General features: G+C 45.8%; 1 protein-coding gene across 2 annotated transcripts in view; it reads left to right on the forward strand.

Annotated features, from left to right (window-relative positions):
• Nucleotides 1-17,767, forward strand: part of vn (membrane-bound neuregulin protein vein) — a 391,821-nt gene that overhangs the window by 209,392 nt on the left and 164,662 nt on the right. For both annotated transcript variants that reach the window (XR_013034198.1, XM_076524696.1), the window contains exon 2: nucleotides 17,154-17,316. Coding sequence is in view for 1 of the 2 variants with exons in the window: in XM_076524696.1 (XP_076380811.1) it covers nucleotides 17,154-17,316 (163 nt within the window). In the remaining variant the exon portion in view is untranslated. The remainder of the gene's footprint in view (nucleotides 1-17,153; nucleotides 17,317-17,767) is intronic.

A 17,767-nucleotide genomic window follows, 5' to 3' on the forward strand; every position in this document is an offset into this window, starting at 1 on the left:
AGTAGACGATTTTCGGTCGTTCCCCGTTATGGCTTAATCGTACACGCAATTTTTTGATTTTATAGCGTGGAAACGGTCGCCTGGATGTGCCGCGTAAATCTGCGAGCGCGCGATTCACTTCGCTCTTCTTTATACATAGAATCCTGATTAATACGCTCTCTTTATTGCCACGGACGCGTTCGCTTCTCCTTGCCGCGTTTTTCGCTTCGGTGGAAACGATACGCTCGTGAGTTATCCGTCGACCGTAAATTCGGCGATTCGGAATATTCTATAAAATCGGAGCTGTTTATTTTATGCTCTAACGATAGTAAAATCGGCTGCGAGCGGTGCCCGTCAACCCGACGAGCCGGTAATTTTGCACGAATTCGCTGTTTGCTTACGGGATAATTAATTTACTGAAATTCGCCGCTTTTCAAAGTGATTTCTTCGAAGTCAAATAAAACGAATACTATTTGTTCGATTAAATTCAAACTTTCGAGGTATGTTGATTAAATACCATGCATCGATTCAGCACACAATTCTGTACTCAAATAAAATCTAATAAGCACACATAACAAAAAGAATACATATCACTTAGTATGCAATATACTACCAATGATAGAATCGCGATGTGTCAAAAAAACGCGCGCGTGTACGTCGAACCGTCTTCAGGAGTTAACGATAATAACCTTGACTTAGTGAAATATCAAAAAATGAAGGCTTTCGAAGAATTTAAGAATATTCTTGCGCTCTTCTCAATTTATCGAAATCATTAAAGAGTGAAATACATTTTAATTGAACGCTTTGACTGTCATGTTAACAATCTCAACATTTTCATTCTTACGTTTTACGGATCCTAATGGAATTGGGAAGATGTAACAGAATAGCGTTAGAATCTATTTCCGAATAAATCCGAACAAATAATTCCATCAGCCACGTATAAAATTTTATTTTGCATACAAATCCGCAGTCTGAACGCAAGGCTCAAGATGCGACATTCTGTACGAAGCATAATCTATTGAATCGAGATATCAGGCAAAAACCCGTGACACCAATGCCAGAATTCTTCGCGCGACCGTTCCCAAAGGGACCGTTCGACTTTAAAATCGAACGAAGGGCCACCGCATGAATTTATCGAACGCAGTCGGCGGAGAGCCGTCGAGGCTACGCAAAAAGTGTATCGCACACGTGCATGATCGTGGACGGCGGGGCTAAACGTCAGGTGGGCCGGTATCGGGCTCGACAAAGGAAACCGCAATATTTGCGAGGCGCCGGCGGAAACCGCAACGGCCGAGGTCCCCGGCACTCCTGATTCCCTTTGTTCGGTGTCTTCTAAAGTTCGCGGGGCGACTTGCCGGTTTATTGGCGCGGTAAAACAAACCGTCGATCCGGCGGCCCTTCCTTCGCTCCAGCTGGAAACGGGGCGGCTTGTCTCCACGGGGCTTGATTAACGCGGCAAAACGGCGCGCTCGTCGCCGCGTTTTAATTAACGCGCGATCCGAAACGTCTGGCCGCGGCTCCGGCGAGAAACCCGCGTCGAACAGCTCCGAGCATTCCGGCGTATCGACGTTCTCTCTCTCGTGGGACCCGGTCGAAACCCCATTAAAAGGAGCAGACGTCCCGTAGGAACGGCCGAGACGAATGGCAGCCGCTCCACGAACTATGCTCATAACGCTAACCTCTGGCGTAGGCACGCGGCACCTAATCGATGGCTCGTGGAAACGAAACGGGGAACGCCGGATGGGAAGGCCCGAGATCGGCCTATTCGCGTGCTAGACGCCCGAAGTCTCCTGCTCGAACGAGAAACTCTCCGCGAGAAGACGCGCCTCCTTCTTTTCGCCGCTCGGCTGACTTGCTCGCGTAATCTCCTGACGTCGACCTAATCGAGAACCACCCGAGAACGGCCGTCTGACGTCGCAATTTCTTGCACGAGAACGTTTTCATTTCGTCTTAGACGGAACTGGGGCAATCCTTCTCCCGATTTCATGCCGGCAAACGAGGTATTATTGTTACTGTTTATTTTTGTCCCGAGCTGAGCCCTGTTTAATTCGGCTCGAGCCGAGGCACGGGTTACGGGAAATTCGCCGGTCATTTAACTATCTCGATGGCTTCCTAGATGGTTTTCACCAAGAGCTGCCAAGTAGCCTCGACCGATTCCTTTTGCCTAATTACTTGTTGATAATTTGTTAACGTTAACGCTAATTTGCTAACGTTCACGTTATTTTTGCTGGCAAGGTAATTAACGGCTTCATTGTCTGCCCGGAATTAGCGGGTTCATGTTGGTCAAGCTGCTCGCCAGCGTGTATTAAGTAGATAATACTTCTTCAACAAAACAATCACGGTACATTTTATGGTAAACAGAATGGTATAAATCGCATCTTCGTCGGTGTGAATAATTATTGTGAAACACGTTTGATATTTTCTCCGCGTTTGATCGTTTTAAGCAGCGACTGCTTCGCGATTTATCTATCTGCGAATATCCCTGCGCTTACATCAAAGCGTTATCTCGTTTATTGAATCAATGAAAGTAAATAAAACAATATCTTGAAACACCGGCCAACAATGAGATCGCTTTCGGAATTTATGAGAGGAAGGAAAACGGCGGCTACTTTGCACGTAATGTGGCACGAGGCACACTCGGATTAGATTGCCAGATACAGTTCCACTTGCAGCCGGGTGCACGCCAGTGTAAAATAAAACCGAAAATCATGAGTCGAGGGATTATAGCGGTTCGAGGTGGACGGAACCAATCGAGCGATCGACGGTGCTCATGAAAAGGCGGGAACAGGCACGGATACCCGTAATCTTCTTACGCCCACTCGTTAGCTCGTCGAGCACCTGAAATCATTATGCGAAATAGCTCTGGAAAGCGCAGTGGAAAAGTCGGAAATTAATCGGCCTCGAACTCGCAGCCCTCCTCCGGCTGAAGAGGGGCCCGCCTCGATTCAAGTCCTTCCTCGAACTTCGAAACAAAACCCTGCCCCCGCCTTCGTTATTATTGTTAATCGGCGGAGCAAAGATGTCGGAGTAATTTCTGGCTGCAGTTCCACGGCCGAACTTCGCGAGTCCCTTTGAACCTTAAACACGAAACCAAGAATATTTCGCGTGACTTCTCGATCTATCTTTTTCTCTTGATCTCTCACTCTCCTTACCTGTCTCACCGCCGCCATTTTATACTTCCATTTCCGACATATCTTTGCACCCGCGTGTTCTATTGACGAGACATTGCGTTCACGATTTACGAAGTCGCAAATTTCGTTACACGATTCTTGACGGAGAATTATCGAGTGGAGGGGACTCAAGACACTTTGGAATTGATAAAAAAGCAACCTGATATATACAAAAAGATAATTATCCGCGATCAAATCAGAGTTGAGCATTATTCGGATTCTCTCGAATAATTCTGTATTCGAATCATTTTTTTACTCGAATAATTCGAGAAACTTTTTGTTCGAATAATTCGAATAATTCGAATGATTCTTTATTTAAATGATTCTGTATTCGAATCATTTTTTATTCGAATAATTCGAGAAACTTTTTGTCCGAATAATTCGAATGATTCTTTATTTGAATGATTCTGTATTCGAATCTTTTCTATTCGAATAATTCGAGAAACTCTTTGTTCGAATAATTCGAATAATTCGAGAAACTCTTTGTTCGAGTAATTCGAATAATTCTAAAGATTCTTTATTCGTATAATTCGAATAATTCTAAAAAGTGATACGTAGAAAATAAATCGATGAACTACAAAAAAAATTCTTTATATTCTATCATTTTTATTTAAATTAATTATTTCTCGCATGAATGCTTGCACGACTAAATTTTTATTCGAATAAAATTTTATTCGATTAAGACAAAAAAACCAATCTTTACAATGAAAGACGGCTTGTAGGAGAATTGCTGAAAGAAGGTTGTGTCATCCCGAGTAGAGCGTATCGAAAGAAACATATTTACTATCGAAGCAGATCGACCCCTTTGTCTGATACATCACAATGGAGGATACTTTCCGGAAAGACGTCGTATACTGTCGAAAAATCTCGGAGGGAAACTAATTCGCTAAGAATCGCTCTCGTCGCGTTTAGATCGCCGGCCCGGTTGCCATGTTAGAACGGACGCGAGTAACGAACGGGCAGCAGGAGTTTCTCGGGCGGTGCCGGGAAAAGTTCCCCGGATTTTACGGTTAGTAGGCAAGTTCTTGAATTACGGGGAACAAATCAGACAACTTTTCCCCGGGCGCCGTTTAATTTTCCCGTTAACGATCGTACGCGACTGTTCGCCTCTGCCCGCCAGAAATAGATCGGTGCCTATCCGTGATTGTAAGTCCACAATCATTCGCGACGTATTTACGAGCCTCTCTCCCCAAGAAGAAAATAACAAGCGATAATAATGCCGTCTCTCGCGTTTCCCCGTCGCGTTCTCCGACATTTTTATCTCGAACGAATCATCCTATTGGCAAGAGAAGCGGTTCTCTGCTTGCGATGTTTCTAAGATGAAAGGATGCCTGCGAAAAGGATCGATCTCTCGATGATATCGATGCATCACGCGTGCCAAGAGCTACAAAGAAGACGACAAAATGAGCTTCGGGATTCGCTGGGGCGCGGAGATAAAAGAAGAGGAACGTTGCGTCCAATAAATCGGCGAACGTAGGTCGACGCTCGCGAATAATAAAGGGCCAGGATCGCGCGATTAACGGCGATGAAATATTCGTATAGATCGACGATCGCACAGCTGACCGGCGTTGACCAGAGGCGTGCACCATAGCCAATTACAGGCCGGATGACCGGAAGCATTCCCGGGGCCGACAATGCCGAGCGAGCCTCTGAACCGAAAACGATTAGCCGCGTCGGACAAAGGTGCAAACGGCCAGAGTCATCCCTGTCGATGATGCTCGTTAATTGTTTTGCAAAGAGCCGGCCGTCCCCCGGCTGAATCCCATCGCGAAACTCTGCGCACCGCCCCCGCATATCGGAGAGAATTACGATGCCGGGATATTTCGGGAACGATGATCGTCGATGATCGACAACCTGAACTTTTCTAAATCAAACAGGTAACTTTGAGACGATTCGAGACGCACAGAGAGACAGACAGAGAGAGAGAGAGAGAGAGAGAGAGAGAGAGAGAGAATGAACGAATGATGTTCTGACGAAGCGTTACTCATAATAACACGGCCAGCAATCGATGACACCGATTTGAATATCGACGAGCGTGCTCGCGAACAAACGACGCGCGATCTCTCTGCCGGCGACGCGACGCGACGCGTCATTACGCTGTAACGGCAACGGCGTGCCAGAAGAATCGAGAGACACGGGGACAAAGGGGGAGAGAGAGGGGGGGAGAGAACGATCGAGCGAGAGAGACGCCGGATTTTGGATCGGATTTGACGTCCAGCTGGACGGTGCGTGTACCGTCACGATTACACGGCATCGACGACGGCCGATGTTTCGATATCGATGAATACGCAAGCCCTTCCGATTTACATCGCGCCCAGCGCCCTAGTAAAATGCGTTTAACAATCCACCGAGAGCCACGCATCTCCGTTCCGCTGCACTCGCGCAATATCGCCCCCCGTTCTTTCGAATCTCCCGGGCTCGGCCGCGCTCGTGTTTCCCACGTTGATCGCGCAATATTGCTCGCAGTGCCTTCGAATTAATGGCTCGCCTTTTGCGTTTGGTTGATTAGATGTCCGACACATCTGACAGATCATCGATACACGAATTTCACGCGAAATTTGTTTCTGCTCCATAAGGAGCCCGTTGTCCCTTAACGGTGCAGAATTCGTGCTAATTTTGTTGGCGATGCGAACAATTCTATTGCAATTGCTTGATAGTGATTCGATTGTGTAACTGTGTTTGCTATTATTTGCGACAATTTGGTTATTTTATTTTTCTAATTCTAGAAATTTCTTGGAGTAGATGAAGTGTTTGCTGTTATTTGTGAGAAGTTGGTTATTTTATTTTTCTAATTCTAGAAATTTCTTGGAACAGATGAAGTGTTTGCTATTATTTGTGACAAGTTGGTTATTTTCTTTTTCTAATTCTAGCAATTTGTTGGAACAGATGAAGTGTTTGCTATTATTTGTGACAATTTAGTTATTTTATTTTTGTAATCCTAGCAATTTATTGGAATAGATGAAGTGTTTGCTATTATTTGCAACAGTTTGGTTTTATCTCCTTTTTCTAATTCTAGCAATTTATTGGAATAGTTGAAGCGTTTGCTGTTATTTGCGACAATTTGGTTATTTTCTTTTTCTAATCCTAGCAATTTATTGGAATAGATGAAGTGTTTGCTATTATTTGCGACAATTTGGTTATTTTCTTCTTCTAATTCTAGTAATTTATTAGAATATATGAAGCGTTTGCTGTTATTTGTTATCTTCTTTTTCTAATTCTAGCAATTTATTGGAATAGACGAAGTTAACCCCTTGCAACTCGATCTCCCTCACAGCTACATCGAGTGACGCTCGTGTGCCACTACTGAATTCCTACGCGAGACGGACGATTTATATTTCACGTTACCCGAGCTCTATTACGATGTTTAAATATTAACGACGGAAGGGTAGAAATTCAATTTGGGTATAAAAGACGCGAGTAACATCCATATTTAGTAGATCACGTTCCGTGTCTTCTTAACGGGTCTGACACGATGTTATCGAGAAAGGGATCGATCTATTTTGTGCTCCGCGTCTGGTATCGATTTCGCGAATCGTCCGAAAAATTGGCGATCCAAATATGCCCGTTCGCGAGAGTTCCTCTCGGCCGCATTTCATTTGCCACGAGTTTCGTTCCGCGTTCTGTCGAATTCTGTCTACGTTGGCTTTTTCATTACTTCGGTATTGTCCTGATAGATCGTACGGTGTCGAGGGGCGGGTGAAGAATTTTCCTACACCGGGTACAAAATTGCGGCGGCGTCGGTGCGGAGCATTTTATTTTTTTTTATCGCCGGACTAGGACTTTGTTGCTCTGGAAATCCAGTTTTTATTGTTGAACACCGAAACAAAAAACCCGCCGCCATCTAGATTTATTGCTGCGGGAGTGCTCTTTCCGTGGGTCTAGGGATTTTTGGATCCGCTTTGTCGTTGATTTCGCCGGCGAACAGCGAAAACTAATCCGTCGAGCTACTCGAGACCGACAAAATTCGAGCAAACCGTTTTAATTCTCAAAGCGCCGGCGCATTCCCCTGAAATGAAATAAAAAAAGCGGTCGCGCTCGCGGACAGGGCGGTTCGAACAAAAGCGACATCGAGGAGGAGAAAGATCGAGAAGCCCACGATGTAGGGGGTTCGAAGATGCTGGAGAGTTCGCTCTGTGGAAACGTGACGGGGATCCCTCGGCGCGGCAATAATCGTCGGCTAACCCTTAGCCGTCAGCTATCGGGCGAATAAAAGGTAGGTCGGCCGGCTTCGGAGGCCCTCAGGGCTTGTGACAATCAATTACCGAGGGTGGTCGCCGGTGTGAAGGCACGGAGGAGGATCGGTCGCATGGTTAACACGACGTCGCGCCTCGTCACAAGCCGACGGTGCACCGCGGGAACTATGAATCAAGCAACCAGCGTGGCCGTTTGCCGCAGCCGCCCCCTGGTTCTCCGCCCCTAGCAGAGGACGAGAGAGAGAGAGAGAGACATCGACGAGAGAGACGGGGAGAGGGAGAACGTTCGGTTCGCTCTCCGGCATCGCGTCAGCCGGAGGGCAACGTGGCAACGCGCTATTTGTTATTTTGCTCTTTCGGGGACGCGTTCATTAATCAACCTCGCCGCTCTCTTCGCCGGTCGCTCAGCATGTTTCATCCCTCGTAGCGGCCCCGTGACACGCCGCCCGACAGACTTTCGCCCGGCTATTTTTTTCTTCCTGTTCGCATCCGCGCCCGATCGATGCCGAACGAAAGAATGCGAGTATCCAGTGCCGTGTGCCATTATCGTCCGAGGACTGCATCTTTCGCGCGGTAACGACTCGGGAAATGGGTTCTCCCTCTGGGAAAGGGGGAGAGGCTGGGCTAAGAACCATTGTTTCTTTTCCGCGTACTAGAAATTGTCCGTCAAGCGGTGAGGAGAGGCGGAGAACGTGTCGAAGCAACGAAAGGCGTCGAGAGGCGAAGCGAGATTTTTCCATTCTCGATCGCCTCCCACGCTCTCTCTCTCTCTCTCTCTCTCTCGAAGAGGGGTGCTATTAACGGATTCGCACGACCCCCTCGTGTGACGCGACGCGACGAGATCTCTTTCGCCGAGTTTCCCCGACAGTTACGGCGCAATTCCAGCAGAAATTCGGGGCCCGGAGAACCCGGCGACGATCCGGTCTCTCTCCCGCGAGTGCCATTTAAATTTGAATTTCGGCGTCAGTTCACCACGGCTAATCGTTAAACGACGTTTCGTTGGCCGGGACCGCACGCGGCCTCCGGCAACATGGGAATACCCTGAATATCCGGCCTTCTTTCTCTCTCCCCCGTCTACGATCCGCTTCGACCGTCGGTTCTTCTCCTGCCGTCTCTGTTTCGCTCACGATTTTTCTCCTCGTTCGCGGCACCGGCCAGCGACCAGCGCCGGCCAATGCGCCCGGGAATCAGACGCGAAATCCTCTCCGCCGCGAAAGCGAATTTCAGGTATCGCCACGGCTAACGATCCGGTCGAGCCGGCCGAGCCTCGACGCGTAAAAGCACTTTAGCCACGGGGTCGAATTAATATGCCCGCGACTTAATCCCGAGGCCGGCCGCGACAGTTCCCCGCTTTTTAATAGCCTTCGGAGAAATCTCGTATAATCGCGAACTGATGGATCCACGGAATTGATGGATCAGTCACGAACGGCGAGCCTTCTGGCGTTGTGGCTCGCGATTCGCAGAGAAAAATTGTAATTAAACGCACCCCCGCCCCCCACAGAGTCCGCGCGCGCTGGTCTGACCATACGTTGACACGTTCTACTGGAATTTTCTTCCGGCCTGGATTGCAGTGAAACTCGCGCATTTTTTGGAGATTATTTGTTTATTTAGTTGTAGTGGAGTCTTCGTGAATATATCTGTGTGCCAGAGTTGTGTTTTATTCGAATTGTTTCGAATATAAATTTGTATCTAAGATAATTATTCGAAGGAATTCTTTTTAGTCGAATATTTCATTCGAATAGGTATTTTATATTTATTCGTCGTAAATTTTTCTATTTATTTATTCGAATGATTCTTTATTCAAATAATTCTGTATTCGAATAATTTTGTATTCAAATCATTTTTTATTTAACAGTTTTTCTAGATATTATCCGAATGAATTCTTTTTAGTCGAATATTTTATTCGAATAGTTAATTTATATTTATTCGTCATAAATTTTCTATACATTTATTCGAACAATTTTTTATTCGAATAATTCTTTAATTGAATAATTCTTCATTCGAATGATTCTGTATTCGAATAATTTTGTATTCGTATAATTCTGTACTCGAATAATTTTGTATTCCAATAATTCTGTATTCGAATAATTTTGTATTCGAATAATTCTGTATTCGAATAATTTTATATTCGAATAATTCTGTATTGGGGTAATTTTGTATTCGAATAAAATCTTATTCGAACGAATTCATAATCGAATAAAATTATATTCGCTTAAATTCCTATCCAAATGAATTTTTAATCGATTAACAATTTCTCTAAATATTAGAACGTTTCGAATCCCAAAATTCGGACGTTTTCGATCGACATCGATTAGGAGCGTCCATTTACTCGTTTCATTTATTCGTCTGCTTCTATGCAGCTCCTGCGCGAACTCTTCGATGCGGCATCGATTACGAGCGTCTGCTAACTCGTTTTATTCGTTTGTCCGCTTGTATTCAGCTCTCGCGTGAGCCACGGTACGATTCCGTGACGAACGTAAGCCTTCGGATTCTGATTCCGGTAAACAAGTTCCTGAGATAAGGATCGACTTCGAGCAACGTAATTCGACAATCAGCTCGTAAAGCCTGGCCAGCTAATGAACGATCCCGTCCGGCGTGCAGTATGCGCGGCACAATGTTCGCAACGCAATAAAAAAGGGCCGGTGGTTTCATTTATTAAGCGCGTTTAAAAGCGCAGCCCACAATTTCCATCTATTACCGAGATGCTCGTATCGATATCGGGGCAAGGGAGGGCGCGGCGTGCGTCGACTCGCACCACTTCGGCATGCTTCAACGCAGCCGTAAAAGTACGGGCAAATGTTCCGCCGTTGTTAAACAGTTATTACGGTCGGGGTGAAACGGAGGAAAAAAATGAATTAGCGGCTCGGCCGAACCGATTCTCCGTTCGCTTTTCATCGTGCGGCATCTCGCGGAACCATAAACGGCCGGACGGTTTGCCTTTTAAAGTTGTACCCGGCCAGAGGATCGATCCTGGCTGGAGACCATCGAGCGGAAATGACGAGATCGCGTGCCAGAATGGGTTCGCGTTCGCCGTGAACCGTCAAATCTCGAGGCTCTAGTCTGCGAGATACGAGCTGACGGCCGGCGAGACAAGTCGAGGCTAGACGGGACCGAAGTGACTAGATGGATCCGGCCCGAACTATTCCGGATTATCGTGCGCGGCAAATACGAAGGTCTCGTGTAACGCGGTGCCCGGCGCGCTGGCGACGAACCTGACGACGACGACGACGACGACGACGACGACGACGACGACTGCGAGGACGACGACATTGATGGAAACGTATTAAATGCCCGAGGCGTTCTCGCTCCGCGACTCGTGGAACGTCCCGGATAATTCGAGCGTCGCGTTTCGGCTCCGGTCCCGAGGGAACGGTGTAATTACGGGCAGCACGCTAGTCAAAACGTTGACTCCGACGGGAACCAGCGACGCGGCTCGACGCGGGCTGGCGCGACGCGACAGCGAGCAACGGCGCGCTCCTGAAAAATTGCGAGACGGCTGCAAAAGAAACGCGAAGACATCGAGCGGACGTTCCCCGTTGTTCCGGCAATTTCGGCGGGGAGAAATTGGAAACGCACGGTCACGAACCCGTAATCGACTTCAGCCGAGATTCCATGCCCCGGAAACCTTTTACGCTCGTCGGATAATTAAAACGCTTTCGAGCGTTCAGTTCCATTCCGATTCGCCGCGAGCGAGCCCCTAACCGACTGATCGACCGATCCACGCCACGTCCATCTTGCCTCGTGCCAGGACATGAACGATCGTACTCCTGGAACCTGCGAGATCCTCGATTTTGTTGATTATTGTTCCGCGGTCCTAAAACGTCCAGATTTGTACGAAATAGTTCGCGCGCTTGGTTAGAACATAATATAACTGTATTTGAAATTTATTGTGTGAGTTGGTTGAACCCACAGTGGTGTAAATAAAATTTTCGACAATTTTGAATTGTCTTCAAATGTAATGTATACGTGTCAACATGTTGAAAAAGACGAGTGAAATAAATTATAACGCGACTATAAGTTAATTGAATCTTCTCGAGAAAAATTAGGTTGGAGAAATGGTACAGTAATGTCTCCCTAATTTTCGACAGAATCTCTCTCGAATTTTCGACAATTTTGAATTGTCTTCAAATGTAATATATACGTGTCAACATGTTGAAAAAGACGAGTGAAATAAATTATAACGCGACTATAAGTTAACTGAATATTCTCGAGAAAAATTAGGTTGGAGAAATGGTACAGTAATGTCTCCCTAATTTTCGACAGAATCTCTCTTGAATTTTCGACAATTTTGAATAGTCTTCAAATGTAATGTATACGTGTCAACATGTTGAAAAAGACGAGTGAAATAAATTATAACGCGACTATAAGTTAACTGAATCTTCTCGAGAAAAATTAGGTTGGAGAAATGGTACAGTAATGTCTCCCTAATTTTCGACAGAATCTCTCTCGAATTTTCGACAATTTTGAATTGTCTTCAAATGTAATGTATACGTGTCAACATGTTGAAAAAGACGAGTGAAATAAATTATAACGCGACTATAAGTTAATTGAATCTTCTCGAGGAAAATTAGGTTGGAGAAATGGTACAGTAATGTCTCTCTAATTGACGCACGGATTGACCACAAAAATGGACAATTTGGGAAGAGGTGATACGATTATTCGAGCCTTGCGGTTTATTTTTATAGTTATTAATTGTCCAGAATTATGAAAACGAGCCGCAAGGCTGGAATAATCGTATCTCCTTTTCCCAAATTATCCATTTTAGTGGACTATCTGAGCGTCGGTAAGGGAGACATTACTATACTATTGAATATGAATCAAGTGACGCGTCTGGCCATGACATGCCAATTCTACTGCTCGATTTGCTACGAACCGCGCAAACATGACGCATCTTTCGATTCAGTTCTCTCGAAAATACAGCTTTAAATGAAAAAAAAATGTTACTCTTCTTCTCAACTTATTTTTCCACGTACAGTGCCCTCCGTTCCGATTGTATCATCAATTATTGTGCGTTCTGAATATACAGAGATACATTTATCCACGCATCATTATCCTTTCGCGAAATAATGAAAAACCTTCATTCAATCGCAAAGTGATGAAACCAACCGTGCATGCTACAGTATTTTCAATAGAAATTATGGTGTTTCTTTTTTTTAAATGGCCGGTCCTCTGCGCGGGCTGAGTCTCGATAATTGGCATGAGTCGAATCTCGACGTTGGCCAGAGATACAAAAATGGTCGTACGGGAAAATGCTGAACGCCATGGAAAAGTCTGTTTTTTCTACGGGCTCACTTTTATTCATAAATGCAACAATGCAACTAAAAATACGGGCTCAGTTTTTTTTTATCGAAACTGCACAATTTTTCGATATATTTGTACGCAACAGAGAAAAATATCAACGAGACAATGCTGTGAAAGTTATCGACATATTTGGTCGTGACATCAATTAGAAGCTGAAAGCCAATGAACAAACTTTACCAGACCTTTTTTTATGTCGCAGTACATGCTGCCCAATGATGAAATAGCGCAGCGAAATATATTATTTATATTTAGAAATCTTATAGGCGAACGCAACAAAGAGTTTCTGCTGAATATTTTGCATTATTGTGAACTCGAAAGCACATGCTTGAAACAAGAATAATACATTCGTATTAAATTATAACTAACTGGTATACTGGCGTAATGAGGGATCCAACGTTGTATTTGCATTGCATTTCTTCATAAAAGATTAATTATTATTCTTTACACAAGGAACGAATAAAATGCAACGGATCATCCAACTGTACAATTCAACACATTTTTTAGCACTTTTTATTTCGAGTCTCTCGAGACTCCAGTGCACCAGTAATTTCCGTAGAAATCATTGTAGCAGTTGAGAATTAATGTTAGAACCACCGAGCACTAAAAGCGACTGATTCGTATCGCACATGTACAACAAATTCTTCCCAATTTTCCTTCAACTTGTCAACAAAAATTGACAATTTGGGAAGAAGAGCCTCTCGAAGCGTTTAGCGAAGAGTTTACTCGAGCCTCGCAGCTTATTTTTATATTTGCCGATTGTCAACAATTACAAAAATGAGGTGCAAGACTCGAATAAAATCGTATCTCTTCTTCTGAAATTGTCCAATTTTGTTTCCAAGCTGAAGGAAAATCAGGGAGAATTTACTGTATTTTTTTCATTAATCGTATTAAAGCTTACATTTCATCGCAATTATACCTCTTTAATAAAATCCAATAAATGGAAACATTGCTCGCTTTCTATCGCAACGAACAACTGAACGAACAAATACATCCAGTGATCGCATAAAAAAGCATTCTCGAAGTCCGAGACTGTGTAATAGCTACAGTTCGATCGCGAATTCCCGCAACAGGGCAAATTAGTCGCGTACATTAGTCGGCGTGAAGAGACAGCTGTTTTTTTCCGGGGACAGGAAAGGTACGTAACAGCACTCGAGCGAGCGAGCGAGCGAGCGTGCGGACTGTTTGCCGTGTCTCGGGTTACAAAAAAACATGCGTGCCTTTCGGGATTGGTTTCAAGAGGCCGGGGTGCAATTGTACACGTTTATCCGTCGCTCGAGAGGGTGGAGAGTGGTTCGTTGGAGGACAGAGGATGCCGACCGGCAAACCACGACGGCAAACGTTCACGCGTTCCCGCTCGCGCGCGCGTAGCTTCCGCTCGGCCGCGGTTATTTGTCCGCGTCCGGCCGCGAAGAATTCGATAACGACGTCGAGAGCAAGTGTCCGGAGATTTCGAGCGAAACCGACTCGGCCCTGAAACATAATCCCGGCCGCAATGTAATCGGTCCATGCAGTCGGCCAGACGTGGCTCGCGGCCGGGAGGGAGGAGGGAGGGGGGGGGGATCAGATTTCCCGCGAGGAGATTCGACTTCGTTGAATGCGAGTTCCGCAATGGGGAGAGCATCGTGTTTCAGGTATTTTTCAATTTGCCACCGCGCCGCCCTCGTTCGCCGAAGATCCGAGGGCGGCGAACCGAGTAGAAGGGGTGCACTTTTCTTGGCAGTTTGTCCATTACCATGCAGCTGTAACGCGAGTCCGTGAAAAATAGATTCGTTAGTGTAGCAGCGACTCGCTGCTGCCGCCGGACGACGAGCTATCTATACCCTCATGGAGTCGTTTCCTTTGACGGCGGAAGGCACGACCCGCGGAAACTTTATTAAAACTCCGTCGGGATTTCGCCGGAAGTTTTCCGCGAAACTTCGGGACACGTACTTTCCCCGAGAAGGCCGCGACGCGACGGGGAACAGGGGGGCACGGCGAACGGGGACGGCGAGGGGCGAGAAAAGGGCGAGGCGAGAGGCGGCCGGGGAAGTTCGAAAGAGTGGCCGCTTTAAAAATTCTCTTTCGCCGGAGTGGGTTCGGACGCCGTGAAATTCATTGCGCCTCGGTATTTCCCCGCGAAGGAAGCCACATCGTTGCCAACTTTCCTCGTAATCGCTTCTCGTTGTGCCCGCGTTATGCTACCCGCTCTTTCATTGGCCGTGACGAATAGTTTACTGTCTGCGATCGTTCTTTGCGCGCAACAAAATGCCTCGGCCACCTCGCCCAGGGCGCACACCGGCTCCTCAAAGTGGAAAAACGCTTCCGCGGGATGGTATTGTGACCGGACTTTGTGCGCGGCTTTCTGTGCCGTGCTATCTTTACAGATCGTTTTAAGAAAAATCCGAGCCGAGAATTCCTTTCGCCGGCCCGAGTATTTCCCTTAACATTCGCTTCGAGTTTTATTGTCCCGTTCGTGCGGCGAAATAAGGTTTCCCCTTCTCTTTCCCTTCTCCCAGGGAAAATATTCTTTTCTCGGTCCTAAATCGGATATCAATGATGCAGCTCTTAAAGTAGCATTTCGTGCGGTGTACCGAAATGTTCTATCAGGATCGGGTTCCGTTTGATGTTCTCAACGGTGAAAACACGAACCGAAAACGGTGAGTGAAACCGAACGAATCGCGTGAACTCTTTGTGTACAATAATTTAGGAAACGAAACATGCGGGAATAACAATTGAAAGCGCGCGCGCGCGCCATTAGCCTGACGAATCGAAAATTCATCATTCCTGTCACCGGCGTACAATAATAACCGCGCTACAATCGAATGGAAATTAATTCAGCTTGTTGGGCTTCATTTAATTCTACGCGCCACGGGATATTTTTGATAATCGCGGTTCCCCATAAATGCATAAAATCCGCGGTCTAATGATAATATTATTTCAAATCGAAAACCCTCCAAATATTTATGACGGCGCGTGCAACGGCGGACGCAATAATGCACGAAATGTACGATACAATAGCGGCCGATAAAATTGCGCCCCGTACCTTAAAAACATTTAATTTTGAATATTTAGGCGCATCGCGAACGCTGCAGCTGCACTAAATTGTTTTGGCATGGTGTTTTAATTGTTCCATATAACCTGATGTATCAATATTGCACGAATGAAACCGGCTATCGTTTATGCGAGAGTAAAATCATAAATGTTGGTACCGTAGGATCGTGTAATTAAATAAACTGCTGTTCCAGGCGATTGATGTTGGTTCAGGGATTACGCGAGATGGCAGGGAACGGCGAAAAATTGCAAACAACAGCGTAGAAATATGACGGACACAAAATGCTCTATCAACAACAGTGTTTGCATCGGACGCGAAAGGGAGAAATCAAATAAATTCTGCAGGGGAATTAAATTTAACGTTATAATTTTGTAACCATTCTAGAGGGCGCGAACTTTTCTCGAACTTTGGAAGTTTCCTTCTGGAAAAGTTCGCAGTCCAGTAGCGTACGAAGAAGTGTCAGAACCGTTGAGCACGGTTACTATTGGGTTGGCAGGGAAGTAATTTCGGTATTTCAATGTGAAATAGAACTCAATTTTTTCTATACAAGAAATTAACTTTAATCAGTCAAATATTTTCCATTCTGTTCGATGACCTTTCGCCAACTTTCTGGTTACTTCGTGATTCCGCGCTCATAAAACTTCTGGTTTTTATTAGTAAAAAATTCATTTTTGATAAAAATGTTCATCTTTGCACTCCATGTTAAAATTGACAGCAAACTATCAGTTGTAAACGAAACTACACGGAATTTGTTCATATAGTAATCTAAACGTGTCAACTACCAAAGCTGAAGACAAAAAAACAACCTTAATAAGAGAATGACAATGCAAACATAACACTATATAGGGTGCCCTAAAATTATGGTACTTCTGGGAAATTGGAGATTCCTGAGATCATTCGAAGCAACTTTTTCCTTTAGAAAAAATTTCTCCGTGGCTTCGTTAACGAGTTATTAATGAAAAACACTGACCAATGAGAGGCGAGCTTGGCTTGCACGAAGCGGCCGAGTCAACGAGCGGACGAAGCCCGGTTCCGCTCATTGGCTCGACTGGTCTCGCGCGAGTCAAGTTCGCCGCTCATTGGTCAGTGTTTTTCTTTAATAACTCGTAAACGAATCCGCGGATTGCATTTTCGCTAAGGAAAAAGTTACTTCAAATGACCTCAGGAACCCCTCATTTCTCGGAAATACGATAATTTTGGGATACCCTCTTTATTGGTGCAAATCGAAATTACTTTCTTGCCAACCCAGTAGATCGCGAGTCGAGGGATCGCATGAAAGTATTTTGTTACATAAAGACCGTTGTACAAAGGCTCGGAAAAGTAGATTCCTAAATTGCTGACTAAATTATTAGGCGTTTTGCAAGACAGACTGGTATGAGAGCACGAAAAGTACCATTGCTCATAACTTGTATTACAAATAAACGTGAAAAAGAAGCGCGATCCTTACAGCTGTTTGACGATTGTTCTTTCTGATTTCAGTGAGGGAGGTTACGTTGTCCGAGCTCAGGGACTCGATAGTCAGGTTACGGGAGAGAGTGAAGCTGGTGTGTCGAACGAAGGGGTCCCCGCCCCCTAGGGTGCACTGGCTGAAAGACGGCATCCCTTTGCACCCCCGCAGAGGCCTCAGGATTCAGCACAAACGGTGAGCGACAATTTCAACGATTCGCAACGTTCCGCCGTAATTCGAAACGATTCGACATTCGAACGTGTCCCGTGCCGCCGAATGCCGGCGGCGATTAGCATTTACGACGGCGAAGTACCCGGTAACGACTATTAAAAACAGAGGGGACATGATGCGTGGTGTGGGAGGCGAATTCGACGCGGAGAAGAGAAACGCGAAAGAAGAACGGCGAGGGTAGTGCGGCGTCGCGTGTATCCGTGTCACGGAAAAGCGCTCGAATAATGACTTGTCGCGACCGCGTGCGGAACTATTCATTTACGGGAACACAGGTTCGCGTTAGAATGTAGCGAAGCCGCCGTTAATGGCAGCCGAGCTCTCCGGCTCTCGGCCGGCCGACTCTTCAATTTCGAGACTCTCACGAAACGCGGAAATTACGTGTTTCGTTGCGGGGAAACGATGCCGAGGAATTGGA

Source organism: Megalopta genalis, chromosome 10, assembly GCF_051020955.1.
Source record: "Megalopta genalis isolate 19385.01 chromosome 10, iyMegGena1_principal, whole genome shotgun sequence".
Lineage (NCBI taxonomy): Eukaryota > Metazoa > Arthropoda > Insecta > Hymenoptera > Halictidae > Megalopta > Megalopta genalis.